Source organism: Rhinoderma darwinii, chromosome 1 (assembly GCF_050947455.1).
Source record: "Rhinoderma darwinii isolate aRhiDar2 chromosome 1, aRhiDar2.hap1, whole genome shotgun sequence".
Taxonomy (NCBI): domain Eukaryota; kingdom Metazoa; phylum Chordata; class Amphibia; order Anura; family Rhinodermatidae; genus Rhinoderma; species Rhinoderma darwinii.
Genome location: NC_134687.1, coordinates 242,491,077 through 242,509,495, shown reverse-complemented (window position 1 = coordinate 242,509,495; position 18,419 = coordinate 242,491,077). Strand labels below are relative to the sequence as shown.

At 44.3% G+C, this 18,419-nt stretch overlaps 1 protein-coding gene across 1 annotated transcript in view; it reads left to right on the top strand.

Annotated features, from left to right (window-relative positions):
* The window catches only part of LOC142741878 (beta-1,4-galactosyltransferase 1-like), a 235,100-nt gene extending 220,027 nt beyond the window's left edge, over nt 1-15,073 (top strand). Inside the window, exon 6 of the mRNA XM_075851225.1 lies at nt 14,941-15,073. Coding sequence (XP_075707340.1) covers nt 14,941-15,073 — 133 coding nt within the window. The remainder of the gene's footprint in view (nt 1-14,940) is intronic.
* The last annotated feature ends 3,346 nt before the right edge of the window (nt 15,074-18,419 follow it).

Genomic DNA, 18,419 nt, shown 5'->3' with positions numbered 1-18,419 from the left:
TTGGAAGCAGGCTAGTGCTGTAATATCGGTAGCAGAACTGGTCTCATCACAGACACTGGACTTGACACAGACAACGGAAGGAGATACTGAAGTAGTCACGGCCACTGGATTTGACACAGACACCGGACACGGATACTGAAGTCGTCACGGACACTGGACTTGACACGGACACCGGATACGGATAATGAAGTTGCCACGGCCACTGGACTTTGCACGGACATGGATACTGAAGTCGTCACGGGCACTGGACTTGACATGGACACGGATACTGAAGTCACACTGATTACACTGAGTACACACTGAAGGACACTGAATACAGGAACAGACAACGGAACCTTTGCAGACTAACACAAGTTTAGCAACAACATGGCTCGGGCACTTTGTAGATGGAGGAGGTGCCTTAAATAGTCCTGGGACACAGAAGGGTTGACTGGGTAACTTTTTGAATTTTGCGCGCCCTGGCTCTTTAAGAGGTGGCAAGAGAGGGCACGCATTAGGGATCTGGGGGCCGTGAACCGCAGAAGACGGGAAGTGCCAAAAGAAGCACGAGACCCGATGGCAGGAACCACTGGCAGATGCAGGGCCAGTCGTCGGCGTTACACAGATCTTATGGTTTTCATACGGAACCTCTGTCTTGTTATAAAATAATTGAAATACCTCAGGTCTAAAATGACCCAGAACTTCCCATCCAGTTTTGGAACCAGGAATAGATGAGAGTAAACTCCTTTGCCTCTTGAAACTAGAGGAATCACTTGCAACACTCTTTTATGGATAAATTCTCAGATTAGGGCCTGAGAACATTTTTTGCCTGAAAATCTGAGGGAAAAGAAGCGACCTGAAACCTTGCCCACAGAGTGGAATGAAATTCTATCGTATTGCCTTCTGAGATGACCCACACGATCCAGGGATCTAGGCCTTGATTCTGCCAGACGGCGGCAAAGACTTGATGCCTTCCCCCACTGGCGGCAATGTGGCGTCAGAAGTTGTAGGAGGAAGATGGATTAGATTTTCCTCTTCTTTAAGATCTGCGAGAAGTTCCCCTCTGAGAAGTTAAACCTCTTTCCTCTTAATGAAAACCTTCTCTGATGTTTTCTGAGCCAGCCGCTGTCGAGGAACCTCTTTGGGAAAACCTTCTTCTGGGTCTCTGAAGAAAGGGGGGAGACTTCCCCTTATTATCCAAGAGCCTTTCCATAAGCTCATCTAATTCTTCTCCAAAAAGTCTCCCTGGCTTATACTCCATCGCGCATAACGCATTCTTGGACTTCCAGACCGCAACCCATATGGCTCTCTGGCTTGCAACAGATAATGCCATAATTCTGGCCTAGTCCGATCGATTGACTAGAGGCATTACTGAGGAAATCTAAAGACATTCATCTAAAATCCCTCAAGAGATTGTCCCTCTGGACTCCATCTTGAATGTCGTCCTGCAGCTGAGCTAGCTGACTTTTAAATTACTGCTGAACTAGCAATCGCCACCTTAGAATTGTGCCATCCCAGAATCATACAATATCCTACAGGCTGAGGCCCCATGCACACGTCCGTATTTTTCCCTCCCGTAAATACTGGCGTAAATATGGGTCCTTTGTCACACGTTTTTAACCCGTATTTATGGACCCGTGCTCGTAAATACGGGTCCGTTGTCATCCGTATTCCACCCGTATTTACGGGCTCGTAAAAAAAAGGAAATGATGCAGACAGGGGAATCCCCGGACGTCGCCTAGCAACGCTCCCGTAATTATGGGTGCACACACGTAGCCACCCGTAATTACGGGAGCCCCATAGACTTCTATGGGCCTGCCCGTGCCGTAATTACGGCCTGAAATAGGACATGTTCTATATTTTTCACCGGCCGGGCACCTTCCCGTAAGCAAACGGGAAGGTACCCGTGGCCAATAGAAGTCTATGGGCCCGTAATTACTGGCCGTAATTACGGGCGTTTTTACGGTCGTGTGCATAGGGCCTGAGTCGGCCTTGCGATCAAAGGGCTCTCTAAGGCTAGCCCCATCTTCAACAGGCACCAGGGTTTAGGACTTCTTTGATACAGCTACAAATCTGTAGGTTTTTCTTTTCTCAAATCTGGCCTTCCTCAGTAGGGAACATCAATTTAAATTGTTTGTTTCTTATTGGAGCCTTTTCATAAATTGTCTGGCTGTGGCAAAAGCTTTTGGTCTATTCTGAGCCTCCTGCTCCTCTGAAGGGAACTCAAGCTCATCTGCCCTGACCTCCCGAATTAGTCTGTTTATCTTCTCCAGAGGAAACACCTCATCTATCACTTGTAAGTCCTCATAAGACAAAATAGACGCATCCTCTATATGGGCCCTCCACTTAGGGCTAGGCATTTGTTTAGGTGACATCTGAGATTGAGAAGACCCCAGCTCTCTAATGGACTCAGCCACACATTCTCTTATGAAAGACCTCATTTTCCGCTACATCTCGGTTTTAGCACCGCCTTCCATCTGTAGGCAATTTCTACATAGTTTATCTTAGTAACTCTCGGATAACGGAGTGTCACAGTTATTACAGGCTAAGTGCTTTCTCTTAGATGAAGATTTTACAATTCTTTGTTCATATCTCCTTGGGTCCTCAGACTGCCGACTGGATATCTGGTAACAAAACAGAGAACGTAATCACAGGTTCAAGAAGAAAGGATGGACATACCCTAAATTTAGCAACTTACTTTAAGAGGGCAAGCAGAAAACCTAGCAGCCTATGAAGAATCTCTGCACAGGCAGCTAGCACAATCAAACTCCCAGTAGATGGACCCCTATAAGAGGTAACTCCGCCGCTTGATGTCACACTTTAGGGTAGGGTCAAACTTCCCCCACAACAAAGTTGCAAGAGGATTAAACAGAACCTAAAAAGAGTCAGAGAACAATTGGAGTTCAAAGTAATTTACCTATGCCGACATAAATAACAGCCTTTCAATTAGAACTAAAGCACAGCGTCACTAGCACTGCCTATAACTCCGCCCCCTGATCAGCCAATCAGGAATGCAGAAATAAAAAAGATGGCAGCGTCCACTATCTGACCCAGGGCCGAAGATAGGGTTAGGGGCGGGCCGCAGACACGATAGACGTGGCTCTGCCCCTAACAACATACTGATTAATAGCGCAAAGCCAACGCTCTCCCACTACCCGGACAGAGATAGAAGGAAACTAACAGGATGCTGAGCAACAATGGCGTCACCCAGAAAACTGCAGAGCCACTGCAACAAACAAGAAAGGGAGGGGAGCAAAGAAACAGAACAAAGTCCCCTTTCCCAGGCAAAATACCCTGAGAAAGGAAAGAATATACAGAACCAGCAGAACACCGCAATGCCACCTGCTACTGCAAAGCGGTTGGAAAAAAAGACACAAGGAGGGGGTGGAGCTTAATGTCCTCATTATAGTTTACCTAAATTAGTTTTGTTATTGTTTGTTTCTTGTCACCTGTTCTACGAGTAGCGGGGAATTAACCCATTGGTTTCTGTGCTGCTGCGTAGGATGACCAGGAAAGTGAGTTTTTAATTTTTTTTACTTTGGATTTTTGATTTATTTATTATGAACTTAATCTATTAATTAAGACCCCTCTCTCTGAAACTACTTAGATGCCACTGTCGCATTTTAGGAGTTAAACGGCCGGGATTGGAGGTAACTCTAATCCCGACCGTTAGAGTAGGAGCTCGGCTTTCTTTAGACTACCTGACACTCATTTTAGCCAGCACGAGACATCCGTGATAGTCTTATGACACAGTACCATGAAAAGGCGGCGCTGTGCCATCAGTACCCTTGATGACCATAGTGAAAAGGCAAAAGGGAGGTCATTAAGGTAGGCTGTGTCATGCCACAGCCTACTTGAGTATTGTTGTTAATTAAGTACATCCTGATTTATTGTCTCATGTTATGTACTTACATTTTTTTTTCATATATTCAACGCCCTGAAATTAACCCCTTAACGGCCGCCGTTTTTTTCGTGTTTTTGTGGCGGCCATTCAGGGTAGTTCTTCTAAACCGCTGCCTTTTTACGGCGGCATTGCAGAAGAAATTTTCCCGCATCAGGCGGTGTACTCCTGAAGACCAGGCTGTTGCTAACAGCCTCAGGCTTCAGGGAAAATGATTGGAGACGACTAACATATTTAACCCCTCAGATGTGGCGGTCAAACACGGCCGCAACATCTGAGTGGTTTTAGAGGGAGTGGACCCCCTCTCTCACCCCACCGCCACACATGCATCTTTATCTTGTTTCTTAACACACTAAACACACAGTGGCAAGAAACTTTAACCCCTTAAGGACGCAGCCTAGTTTGGGCCTTAAGGCTCAGAGCCCATTTTTCAAATCTGACATATTTCACTTTATGTGGTAATAACGTCGGAATGCTTAAACCTATCCAAGCGATTCTGAGATTGTTTTCTCATGACACTTTGGGCTTCATGTTCGTGGTAAAATTTGGTCGATATATTCAGTCTTTATTTGTGAAAAATTGCAAAATTTAGAGAAAATTTTGAAAAAATATCACTTTTCAGAATTTAAATGCATCTGTTTGAAAAACAGACGGTTATACCACCCAAAATAGATACTAGTTCACATTTCCCATATGTCTACTTTAGATTGGCATCGTTTTTTTGAACATTCTTTTATTTTTCTTGGACAAGGCTTAGAACATAAACAGCAATTTAAGAAAATTTCTAAAGCCTTTTTTTTAAGGTACCAATTCAGTTCTGAAGTGGATTTGAGGGGCCTATGTATTAGAAACGCCCATAAAACACCCCATTTTAAAAACTAGACCCCTCAAAGTATTCAATACAGCATATAGAAAGTTTTTTTAACCCTTCAGGCATTTCACAGGAATTAAAGCAAAGTGGAGGTGAAATTTGCAAATTTCATTTTTTCTGCTGAATTTCAATTTTATTCAATTTTTTTCTGTAACAGAGAATATTTTACCAGAGAAATACTACTAAATAGGTATTGTCCAGATTCTGCAGTTTTTAGAAATGTCCCAGATGTGGCTCTAGTGTTCTCGTAGACTAAAACACAAGCCCTAGAAGCAAAGAAGCACCTAGTGCATTTTGAGGCCTCTTTTTTATTAGAATATATTTTAGGCAGCATGCCAGGTTTGAAGAGGTGTTGAGGTATCAAAGCAATGGAAATCCACCAGAAGTGACCCCATTTTGGAAACTACACCCCTCAAGGAATTTATTTACGGTTTTTGTTATCATTTTGACCACACAGTTTTTTCACAGCACCTATTTGAATTGGGCTGTGAAATGAAAAAAATGATATTTTTTCCAAAAAGATGTCATTTTTGATCAAAATTTCTTATTTTTACAGGGAACAACATACCCCATTTTGTTGCCCAATTTATCCTGAGTGCGGCAATACCCCATTTGTGGTGATAAACGGCCGTTTGGGCCCATGGGAGGGCTCAGAAGGAAAGGAGCGCTATGTGTTTGTTGGAGTCCAGATTTTGCTGGATTGGTTTTCGGTTGCCATGTCGCATTTGCAGAGCCCCAGAGGTACCAAAGCAATGGAAACCCACCAGAAGTGACCCCATTTTGGAAACTACACCCCTCAAGGAATTCATTTATGGTTTTTGTTATCATTTTGACCGCACAGTTTTTTCACAGAACCTATTTGAATTGGGCTGTGAAATGAAAAAAAATGATATTTTTTCCAAAAAGATGTCATTTTTGATCAAAATTTCTTATTTTCACACGGAACAACATACCCCATTTTGTTGCCCAATTTGTCCTGAGTGCGGCAATACCCCATTTGTGGTGATAAACTGCCGTTTGGGCCCATGGGAGGGCTCAGAAGGAAAGGACCACCATTTGGCCTACTGAAGCTTTTCTGGTGCTAAGTCATGTATGCAGAAGCCCCTGAGGTACCATTACAGTTGAAACCCCCGAGAAGTGACCAGATTTTAAAAACTACACCCCTTAAGACATTCATCTAGAGGTGTAGTGAGCATTTTGACCCCACAGTTATTGTGTAAAAGGTAATGCGCAGCAGAGGGTGCAGAGTGAGATTTGCCATTTTCTATACATATATGCCATTTCAGTGTCCGATATATGGTGCCCAGCATGTGCCACCGGAGACATACACCCTATAAATTGTAATGTGGGTTCTCCTGGGTACGGCAATACCCTATTTGTGGCTGTTATCTGCTGCCGGGGCAAACGGCATGGCTCAGAAGGGAAAGATGAGGGGGATAAGCTGTGCGGAGTGCATCAGGGTAAATTAAAAATCAAGGGATGTATGGTAAATTTTAAAGCAATCTTTCATACAGAGCCCTGGTTTTTCAGGACACGTGTCACATTGATATATTGTGACTTTCCTTATCCCCCTCTTATAGCAGACTCTGCACCTCTTTTAAGTCTTTCCCTTCCCACCAGTTTGGGGAACTTCTCCTGGAAAGTGTTGCCCTGGTACGATGCGTGTGACCTCGCTTCCAGAAGTACTGGGTGCCCCCTTTCTGGTCCCTAAAGATTAGTTTCTTGATAACCACCTCTTGAAATTCCAGGAAAGTTCCCCTCTGGCCTGCACATCGATGTAGCACGTACGCATTGTACAATGCCATCTGTATGATGTGCACGGCCAGCTTCTTATACCACACCCTCGATTTCCGCATGGCGCTGTAGGGTTTCAGGACTTGATCTGACAAGTCCACCCCTCTCATGTACCTATTGTAGTCCAGGATGCAGTCTGGTTTGGGGGTCTCTGTACTGGTACCTCGTACAGGTACATGGGTACTGGTGTGGCCATGTATTGTTGTCAATACAAGGACATCTCTCTTGTCCTTGTACTTGACACACAATATGTTGCTACTAGAATGTGCCCTGCTCTCACCCCTTCTGAGTGTTTGCCCAAGCAGTGTCTTAGGGAGGCCTCTCAGGTTTTTTCTAGCAGTGCCGCATGCCGCAGTACTTCTGGAAGCGAGGCACTTGAAGAGTGGGACGCTGGTATAAAAATTATCCAGGTAGAGGTGGTAACCCTGGTCCAGTAGTGGGTGCACCAAATCCCACACAATTTTTGCATTAATTCCCAGTAAGGGGGGGCATTCTGGGGGCTGAATACTGCTGTCCTTCCCTTCATATATCCTAAATTTGTAGGTATACCCTGATGCACTCTCGCACAGCTTATACATCTTCACGCAATACCTTGCCCTCTTACTCGGCAGGTACTGGCGGAATTGAAGCCTCCCTTTAAAATGTACCAGGGACTCATCTATAGAAATACACTTCTCGGGGGTGTATGCTTGGGCAAACCGGGCACTGAAATGGTCTAATAGGGGTCTCAGTTTATACAAACGGTCAAAACTGGGGTCATCTCGGGGTGGGCACTGCTCATTATCAGTATATTTTAGGAAGCGACGTATTGCCTCATAACACATCCTGGATATGGCCATACGGTACATCGGGGTGTGGTATAGGATGTCCGTGCTCCAGTAGGTCCTAATGGACGGCTTTTTCAGAAGCCCCATATTCAAGTGAAGTCCCCAGAACTTGCCCAACTCTGCTGCGTCTACAGGAGTCCACCTCTGGGATTGGGCATAAAATGAGTTTGGGTTCTTGGTGATATATTGTTGGGCATATAAATTTGTCTGGGACACCATAACTTCTATAAACTCATCAGTAAAAAAGAACTTGAAAAAGTCCATCTCACTGAGCCCTGCCGTGTTAAATTTGATCCCTGGGCTGCCCGTGTACTCAGGGATTTGGGGTTCATAGTGGTCTGGTGTGGGCGACCAAATGGTGTCACTTCGCTCAGGGGTATCAATTGTTGTACGGCCACTTGTCGAGGGGGTTTCAACTGTGGCGGTGGTGGTCCTGGGGCGTCTCCTAGGGGGTCCCTCCTCTTCATCACTGGATGAGGAGGTCGACAAATAAAATAGAGTCTCACCATCCGACGAGTCTGTGTCGGAGGCAAGAAATGAATATGCCTCTTCGGCACTAAATGTCCTTTGGGACATGTTTGTTGTGCTTAGTATACAGCAAACAAAATAAAAAAATCTCAAACTGGGAGCAATAAGCTGCTACCTAAACTAGCACAAAAGCGTGTTTTATTTTGTTTTGTTTTTAGAGAACAAGTGGGCTTCCCTGACACTAAAACTAACTAGGGCGAGGGTTCCTAACACTAAACCTAACTAGATTTTATGTGAACTTCCCTAACCAGGGGCGTAGCTAAAGGCTCATGGGCCCCGATGCAAAAATTCTTACTGGGCCCCCCCCTCCCCGCAAACTTCTCATGGCCGACGGTCCGCAGCTTTCAGCTGCATCGCTGGGTCTCTTAAGTGACCCAACAATGCAGCACTAGCAGCCGGGGGCGTCACTAAGGCTGGGTTCACACACACTATTTACGGACGTAATTCGGGCGTTTTAGCATTGAATTACATCCGAAAATGCGGCTCAAAAGCGTTGGCAAACATCTGCCCATTCATTTGAATGGGTCTTACGATGTTCTGTGCCGACGGTCATTTTTTTTTACGCGCCACTGTCAAAAGGCGGCGCGTAAAATGACGCTCGCGTCAAAGAAGTGCCTGTCACTTCTTCAGACGTAAATGGAGCCGTTTTCCATGGACTCCATAGAAAAACAGCTCCAATTACGTCCGTAATGGACGCAGCGAAAGACGCCTGCACATGCCTTTACGGCTGAAATTACGGTGCTGTTTTCTCCTGAAAACAGCCCCGTAATTTCAGCCGTAACGGACGCTGCCGTGTGAACATACCCTCAGGGCTTAAAATGTCAGGGAAATAGCCCCAATACATATGTGTCCGCCCCAAAAAAAGTGTGTATAGGAGACCGCATAGCATATCTATAGCACTACGACCCTATAAACTATGGATAGGATTAGATACAGTGGCTCAGCAGACAGTATCACACATGATAGGATTAGATACAGTGGCTCAGCAGACAGTATCACACATGATAGGATTAGATACAGTGGCTCAAAAGGCAGTATCACACATGATAGGATTAATACAGTGGCTCAGCAGACAGTATCACACATGATAGGATTAGATATAGGGCCCAGCAGACAGTATTACACATGATAGGATTAGATATAGTAGCTCAGCAGACAGTATCACACATGATAGGATTAGATATAGGGCCCAGCAGACAGTATTACACATGATAGGATTAGATACAGTGGCTCAGCAGACAGTATCACACATGATAGGATTAGATACAGTGGCTGAACAGACAGTATCACACATGATAGACTTAGATACAGCGGCTCAGCAGACAGTATCACACATGATAGGATTAGATACAGTGGCTCAGCAGACAGTATCACACAAGATACGATTAGATACAGGGCCCAGCAGACAGTATCACACATGATTGGATTAGATACACAGCTCAGCAGACAGTATCACACATGATTGGATTAGATACAAGGCCCAGCTCACTGACATTGCGTCTCCAGCGCTGGACCCAGGATAGGTAAGAATAATAATTTTGCTTCTTTATGTGTTACTGATTATTTTTGTGTGTTTGTGGTTTTTTACAGGTTCGGTTGTTGGACTTCGGATTCGAGGACTTCAATGACGGCGTTTTTTTTATTCTCAATAAAATGGTTAATGAGGGTTGTGTTTTTTTATTTCAATAAAATATTTTTTCTATGTGCTTGTATCTTTTTAAACTTTATTATCACCGCCTTAGTAATGGCCGCTGGCTGATTGACAACCTCCATTACTAAGGCGGGGCTTAATGTTAGCCGGTGCAGAGGCTACACTAACCCCCATTATTACCCCGGTACCCACCGCCACCAGGAGTACTGGGAAGAGCCGGGTACGAACCAGTACCCGACCATCTGTAGTGACGGGCAGGCACCGGGGCGGCCGCAGGCTGGTAGTATTAGGCTGGGGAAGGCCAAAAACAGTGGCCCTTCCCACCCTTGTAATGCTGCCTGCTGCTGCTGTGTTGTATCTGGCTGGTTATGAAAATTGGGGGGGACCCCACATCGTTCTTTCCAATTATTTTTTATTTTTTTAAATGACGTGGTGTTCCCCCCATTTTTCATAACCAGCCAGATACAATAAAGCAGCAGCAGCCTAGCATCACCAGGGTAGGAAGGGCCACTGTTTTTGGCCTTTCCCCTCCTGATACTACCAGCCTGCGGCCACCCCAGTAGCCGGCCATCGCTACAGATGGTCAGGTACTGGATCGTACCCGGCTCTTCCCAGCACCCCTGGTGGCGGGGGTAATAAAGGGGGTTAGTGTTCGCCTCTGCACAGGCTAACACTAAGCCCCGCCTTAGCAATGGATGCTGTCAATCAGCCGGCGGCCATTACTAAGGCGGTAGTAATATAGTTTAAAAAAAACACAAAGACATTTTATTGAAATAAAAAAAAAAACCCACACAGCCCTCATTAACCATTTTATTGATAATAAAAAAAAAAGCTGTCATCGAAGTAGTCCTGGAATCCGACGTAGTCCAACGACCGAACCTGTAAGAAAACACACAAAAAATGATTAGTAACACGTGTGTTAGGCTTAGATACAGGGCCCATGTGTGATACTGTCTGTGGGACCCTGTATCTAAGCCTACCACAACGTAGGCTTAGATACAGGGTCCAGCAGACAGTAATCTTATACAGTATAAGATTACTGTGTGCTGGGGCCCTGTATCTAAACCTACAGTGTGGTAGGTTTATATACAGGGCCCATCAGACAGGATCACACATGGGCCATGTATCTAAGCCTACCATGTGATTGGCTTAGATACAGGGCCCAGCAGACAGGATCACGCATGGGCCATGTATCTAAGCCTACCATGTGATTGGCTTAGATACGGGGCCCAGCAGACAGGATCACGCATGGGCCATGTATCTAAGCCTACCATGTGATTGGCTTAGATACAGGGCCCAGCAGACAGGATCACGCATGGGCCATGTATCTAAGCCTACCATGTGATTGGCTTAGATACAGGGCCCAGCAGACAGGATCACGCATGGGCCATGTATCTAAGCCTACCATGTGATTGGCTTAGATACAGGGCCCAGCAGACAGGATCACGCATGGGCCATGTATCTAAGCCTACCATGTGATTGGCTTAGATACAGGGCCCAGCAGACAGGATCACGCATGGGCCATGTATCTAAGCCTACCATGTGATTGGCTTAGATACAGGGCCCAGCAGACAGGATCACGCATGGGCCATGTATCTAAGCCTACCATGTGATTGGCTTAGATACAGGGCCCAGCAGACAGGATCACGCATGGGCCATGTATCTAAGCCTACCATGTGATTGGCTTAGATACAGGGCACAGCAGACAGGATCACACAATCTGTGAGCCTGTCTCATGGGCCCCCTAAGCCTGCTACATCATAGGCTTAGGGGTTGTACAGTCCCTAAACATTGATGGCCTATCCTCAGAATAGCCCATCAATAGCTGATGTGTCTCTCGGGACCCGCAAATCAGCTGTTTTGAAGGGGCCGCAGCACTCGTATGAGAGCTGCTTCCCCTTCATTTCACTACTCGCTCACACTGTGAATCGCCGACACGGATTCACAGTGTGACCGGAATGAAGTGACAGGAATGAAGGGGAGCAGCTCTCGTACAAGTGCTGCAGCCCCTTCAAAACAGCTGATTGGCGGGTCCCGGGAGTCGGACGCCGCCAGTCAGGGCTAAGCTTACCTTCCTCTTCGGCCGCGGCGGAAGTTCTGTCGTCTCGATGCTGTGCGCGGCGCATAGCGCTGTGACGTCATGCGCTGCGCACAGCGCCTGACGTCAGGACCTCCGCTGCGATCCGGAACCAGGAAGGTAAGTAAAGTATGTTACTATAGTAACAGGAGCCCGCGGCCCGAGTTACTATAGTAACTATAGTAACTTTTTATTGATGTGGTGCGGGGGGCCGTGGGCCCCCCTGGCTTCGGGGCCAGGTCGCAATTGCGACCGCTGCGACCCCTATAGCTACGCCAGTGTCCCTAACACTAAACCTAACTGTGGCGACGATTCCCTGACACTAAACCTGTCTAGATAATTCCGAGCTTTCCTGACGCTAAACCTAACTACGGTGACTGGAGCCTGACGCTAAACCTAACTTGATTTTATGTGAACTTCCCTGACGCTAAACCTAACTACGGTGATGGATCCCTAACGCTAAACCTAGCTACGGTGACGGATTCCTGACCCTGAAGTCCCTGACGCTACACCTAACTACGCTTTTTGACTGTTCCCTGACAGTAACTAACCCTAATCCTAAACTAACCAGTTAAATTTTCTAAAGTGTCTTTTTTTTTTTTTTTACTTTTACATTTTTTTTTTAGTTTTGTATATTTTATAAAGAAAAAAAGAAAAAAATATTCCCCAAAAATTTGTCCCTGAAGACTAACAAGTGGTCAGTGATACGAGATCACTGATCAAAAATGTGGAAGGACCACAAAAAGGAAGGGAACAGGAGAGGGTAGTGGATGAAGTGGGTAGTGGGTAGTGGGTAGCTGAAAAACGTCTGTTTTTTAACTTTATTTTAACTTTTTCTCTCTCTCTTCCTGCACACAACCGCTCCGAACGCCTCACGAACTCCAACAGAGACGTTCAGGGCGGATGTGATGTCAGGGAGAGGAAGTTTAGACACAGATCGCCGCTATTGGACAGTTGGTCAGCAACTAACCAATAGCTGCGATCGTGAAGGCGGGACCATTTAGATTGGTCCCGGCACATTGAGCTGTGATAGCCTGCTGTCGGAAACAGCGGCTGTCACAGCTCGTGAACGCGAGCGGCGCGCGCGGCGCGCGCGGCGCTCTGTTTAATGCATGACATACTATTATATCCTGGAGCGCGAACGAGGCACTTACCATGACATAATAGTATGTCCTGGAGCGTTAAGGGGTTAAGGCCGGGTTCCCACGGGTCGGATACGCTGCGTAAAAACTGTGCAGCGTATCCGGCCTGGAAACTGTAGCACCATTGTGGTGCGCTTTTTCGAATGGAAATTACGCTGCGGAAAGCAGTGCTGTGAAAAAAAGTCATTCATACTTACCCCCTCCCTCTTCTCTGCACGTAGTCTGGCTTCCTATGTCGTTGCAGGTCATGTGCTGCTGCAGCGGTTACATGGGATGAAACGTCATCCCAGGAGGCCGGACTGCGAGAAGAAGGAGGACATTCTGGGCAAGTATGATTATTTTGTGATGTAATTGTGATTTTTGCGGTGTTGCAACACTTGGCTTTCTGTTACGGGTTTTGCACACCCATTGAATTCATTGGGGAAAACCCGCAATAGAAAATCAACAAAAACGCAGCATAAATTGACATGCTGCAGATTTAAATTCCGCACCGTAGGTCAATTAATTGACATTTACGCTGTTTTTTTTCTTTTTGCAGCGCGGGCATGAGATTTTCAAAATCTCGTCCACTTTGCTGCTATTGTAAATGCTGCGGAAATCCCCCACAGAATTCCGTTGCGGAAATTTTGCAGCGTTTGCGCTACGTGGGAACCCGGCCTTACTTGACTTTTTCAATGACTTTTCAATGGCTTTTGTTGTGTATTATCACGCTGCAGCAAGTTATCAGAGTCAAGATAACCTTGCTACATCTGTATGTATAAATGCACTGCCCACACTATTTTCCATTTATTGCACTTCATTAGAAAATTATAAGGGTATGTTCTCACAGCGGCAGCCTGGTGTAGCTTTCAGCCACGTTTGATTCTCAGCAGCCCCCATGTCTGCCCTCAGTAACTGCCTATTAGGCTATGCAGTAAAAAATAAAATAAAACTACTTTTTTCCATAAAAAATGGTTTTATTTAGTAAAAGTGTAAAAAAAACAAACACATATATGTTATCACCATGATCGTAACAACTCAAACAATGAAGTTAACACATTGAATAAACTGCTGGGTGAACGGCAAAATTCCTTTTTTTATTTTTCTTTAAAGTTAATCAATAAGTCCTGTTCACCCCAAAATAGTACCAATGAAAACTACACCTTGTCCCACAAAAAAAAGCACACATATGGCCACATCTACTGAAGTAAAAATTAAAAAGTTACAGCTCTTGAAATGCGGCAATGCAAAAACAAATATATATTTTTTTAAAAGAGTTTTTAGTCTGCAAACGTAGTAAAACATAAAAAAAACTATACATATTTAGCATTTCTGTAATCGTAATTTCCCATATAATAAAGGTAACATATTATTTACGCCGCATTGTGAATGCCGTAAAATTAAAACGCGAAAAACGATGCAGGAATAACAGTTTTTATTTAACTCCCTCCCAAAAAAAGTTAATAAAAGTTAATCAATATACTATGTGCACCCAAGAATGGTGCAATTGAAAAATACAATTCGACCTGCAAAAAAACAATTCCTCATACAGCTATGTCGACGGAAAAGTGAAAAAGCCATGAAATGTGGCTGTGTAAAAACTAACAATAGTGCTTGGTCAATAACGCCCAAAAAGGCCTGTTCATTAAGGGGAAAAACTGAAACAATGTGTTAGACCCCATGAATATGACCGGAATTTTGATCCGCATATACGGATCAGTAATTGCAGATCAAAATACAGATCCATTCATTTCTATGGCCCACAATATTTACGGGAAGGCTGTAGAAATGATCCGCAAAAAACATGTCCTATTTTTTTAATTAACGGACTGTGTTTCTATATTTTATAATGCGAGCATAGCTCGCAAATGTGGGTGACAGTCCGTGGGCGTCTGAGCCATAATCACGGACCGTAAACATGTCTACGACCGTGTGCAGGGGGCCTTATGCCTAGTATAAGCCTAAGGAGGCTGTGCACAAGTTCTATTTTGGAGTTCTTTGCGTTGTGCGCCGCCCTCTTAGGATCCGTGCTAGAGTGTTCCTTTAAAATCTGCTTTGAAAACTTACATTATATGGTTTGACTTGTGCAGCTGAACACATATGAACCAGTACAATACTGTATAATTTGTTTTCAATTTTCAATTTTGTGCATCAACATTGATTAGTGTGTCTGTTTTTCCTTTCTTTCTAGTTTTGGTCTGATAAATAAAGCAGCACAATTCATGCACTTGGATGGACTTAGCTCCTTGAAGTATGATGTCATCAAACACACTAGACACAAACTTTATACTAACATCACAGTTAACATTGGAACGCAACTATAACTAACTAGAAACTTTTATTTTATTGTTTGAACAATAAATTTATATATTGACTATATGTGTTATGCTCCTAAATGGTTCATGCATGTTATGGAGCCTTGGTTATGGGCTTTACTAAAGAGGTGAATGTTTTTCAGTTATATGTTTTAAGGGAATGTTTATTGAATAATTTTTCAAAGCATTTCACAAGTTTTCTTCTGTTTTTATGTAATTAATGTTTTATCTGTGGAGTAGTACATACCTAAATAAAACATATAAGATATCTGCAGGTCTAAAACTTGCCAAGCTGACAGATTCCTCTCCCAACTCCACATAAACACGTACTAGTCTTTTGAAATTTCTCCTGGCCTCTCTCTTCTTCCCTCATATCTTATCCTATGATGTTCTCATTGACCAAATACCTGAATTGTTTTCGCCTTCTCTTGCTGGCCGCAATTGACAACTTTGCCCATCCCTGACTATGATACCTGATTCTATACTGTGTGTGAATGCCTCCGTAACAACTAGAAAATCTGCAGCAGATTACAGTAGCAGCAGAGTGGATGAGATTTGAACAAATCTCATCGACATGCTGCGTAAATGCTGAGCGGAAAAAAAAACATTGACATGAGGGATTTTTAAACCCTACCCGCACGACTCTGTAACTGTACGTTCTCGCGGGAAGTTACGAGGACATACAGTTACTGAAATGTTCCCGGTCACACTGTGTGTCACAATGTGCAACGGGAACCGGGAGAGCGGCTCTCCCCGACAGCTAACACTCCCGAGTCACCGGCAATGGACACAGAATAGCGGGCCAACGCCGGCGATCTATGTGAACGGGGGATCTGCACAGATTCACCAATCACAATGTTTCTACATTTACAGTTTTAACCCCTTAATGACCTGTCACGTACTGGTACGCAGCAGCCGTTAAGGGGAAGCATGGAGCGGGCTCACGGGCTGAGCTCGGTCCATACACAACAGGTGATGGCTGTGTTACACAGCCAGGGGTGAACCTAGCCCCTCTGCTGCCTGAGGCGAACTATAAAAAAGTGCCCCCCCCCAATCTATCGGAGTTTTCATATTACTAGCTTTACACAGACACGCAATATATACATTTTTTAAATAGGAAAACATTTGATGTTTATTTGTTAGGCCCTGTTCACATGGAGTATTTTGACAAGTTTTTTGGCGCGGAAACCGCTCCGCAAAACTCGTCAAAAACCAGCCGAAAATGCCTCCCGAGAAAGAAGGGACATGCCCTATCTTCACGCGTTTACGCCTCTGACCTCCCATTGACATCAATGGGAGGCAGAGAAAGCGTATTTCGCTGAGTTTTTTGCCCGTAGCACGCAATGGGCGCAAGCGAAAAACGCAGCGAAAAATGCGGCGAAAAACGCGGCAAACTACGTGCAGGAAGGGACAAAATCTGCCTCAAAATCTCTAACAGAATTTTGAGGCAGAATTTTCCTCCTGCAAAAAACACTGTGTGAACAGGGCCTTAAAGTGCTGTTTGAAGTATGGAAAATATTTAAAGAATTATTCTTACTGCCAATCAGTGCAGTGCAAACAGTACAGTCTGCACTGCACTGCCCCATATCTCTCCTCAGCAGCCAGTCTCATTTGCGGCGTCACTCTCTGCAATTACATTCAGGCCAGTCCAGGACGGATCGCGCTTAGCACTGTTGTGAAGCGGCACGTCCTGGGCTGGTTTCTTTACTCTACCTGCTGTATTGTAGTGGTCTGCCTGTGCTGGCTCGATGCCATTGTTGGATTAATATGATCTTAGGCCCTGGGCTGTACACAAGTTATGGGCCCACATCCCACACGTAAGTATCACCTACATGTCAAAGTACATTACATACCACTCTGCAGACTGTCTCTTAGCCTGATCATCTGCTGCCACTCACACTTCTCCACAGCCCCCACCACAGTAATGTACATAGATTGTAAGACCAACATTACCAATAATACCCCATAATGTTACTGAATAATACCCCCATACTGTTACTGAATAATACCCCCATACTGTTTCTGAATAATACCCCCATACTGTTACTGAATAATACCCTCATACTGTTACTGAATAATACCTCCACACCATAACCACATAGTGACTGAATAATACAGCCATACTGTTACTGAATAATACCTCCACACCAACACCACATAGTGACTGAATAATACACCCATACTGTTACTGAATAATACCCCCATACTGTTACTGAATAATACCCCAACACCATAACCACATAGTGACTGAATAATACAGCCATACTGTTACTGAATAATACCTCCATACTGTTACTGAATAATACCTCCACACCATAACCACATAGTGACTGAATAATACCCCCATACTGTTACTGAATAATACCCCAACACCATAACCACATAGTGACTGAATAATACCACATACTGTTACTGAATAATACCTCCATACTGTTACTGAATAATACCTCAACACCATAACCACATAGTGACTGAATAATACACCCATACTGTTACTGAATAATACCTCCATACTGTTACTGAATAATACCTCCACACCATAACCACATAGTGATTGAATAATACCCCCATACTGTAACTGAATAATACCCCCATACTGTTACTGAATAATACCCCAACACCATAACCACATAGTGACCGAATAATACCCCCATACTGTTACTGAATAATACCACATACTGTTACTGAATAATACCACCACACCATAACCACATAGTGACTGAATAATACCTCCATACTGTTACTGAATAATACCCCATACTGTTACTGAATAATACCACCACACTATAACCACATAGTGACTGAATAATACCCCCCATAATGTTACTGAATAATACCACCACACCATAACCACATAGTGACTGAATATTACCCCCATACTGTTACTGAATAATACCTCCACACTGTTACTGAATAATACCTCCACATCATAACCACATAGTGACTGAATATTACCCCCATAATGTTACTGAATACCACCACACCATAACCACATAGTGACTGAATAATACCCCCGTACTGATACTGAATAATACCACCACACCATAACCACAGTGACTGAATAATACCCCCGTACTGATACTGAATAATACCACCACACCATAACCACATAGTGACTGAATAATACCCCCGTACTGATACTGAATAATACCGCCACACCATAACCACATAGTGACCGAATAATACCCCCATACTGTTACTGAATAATACCACCACACCATAACCACATAGTGACTGAATAATACCCCCATAGAGTTACTGAATAATACCACCATACTGTTACTGAATAATACCGCCACACCATAACACATAGTGACTGAATAATACCCCCATGTACTGTATATGTATTATATAT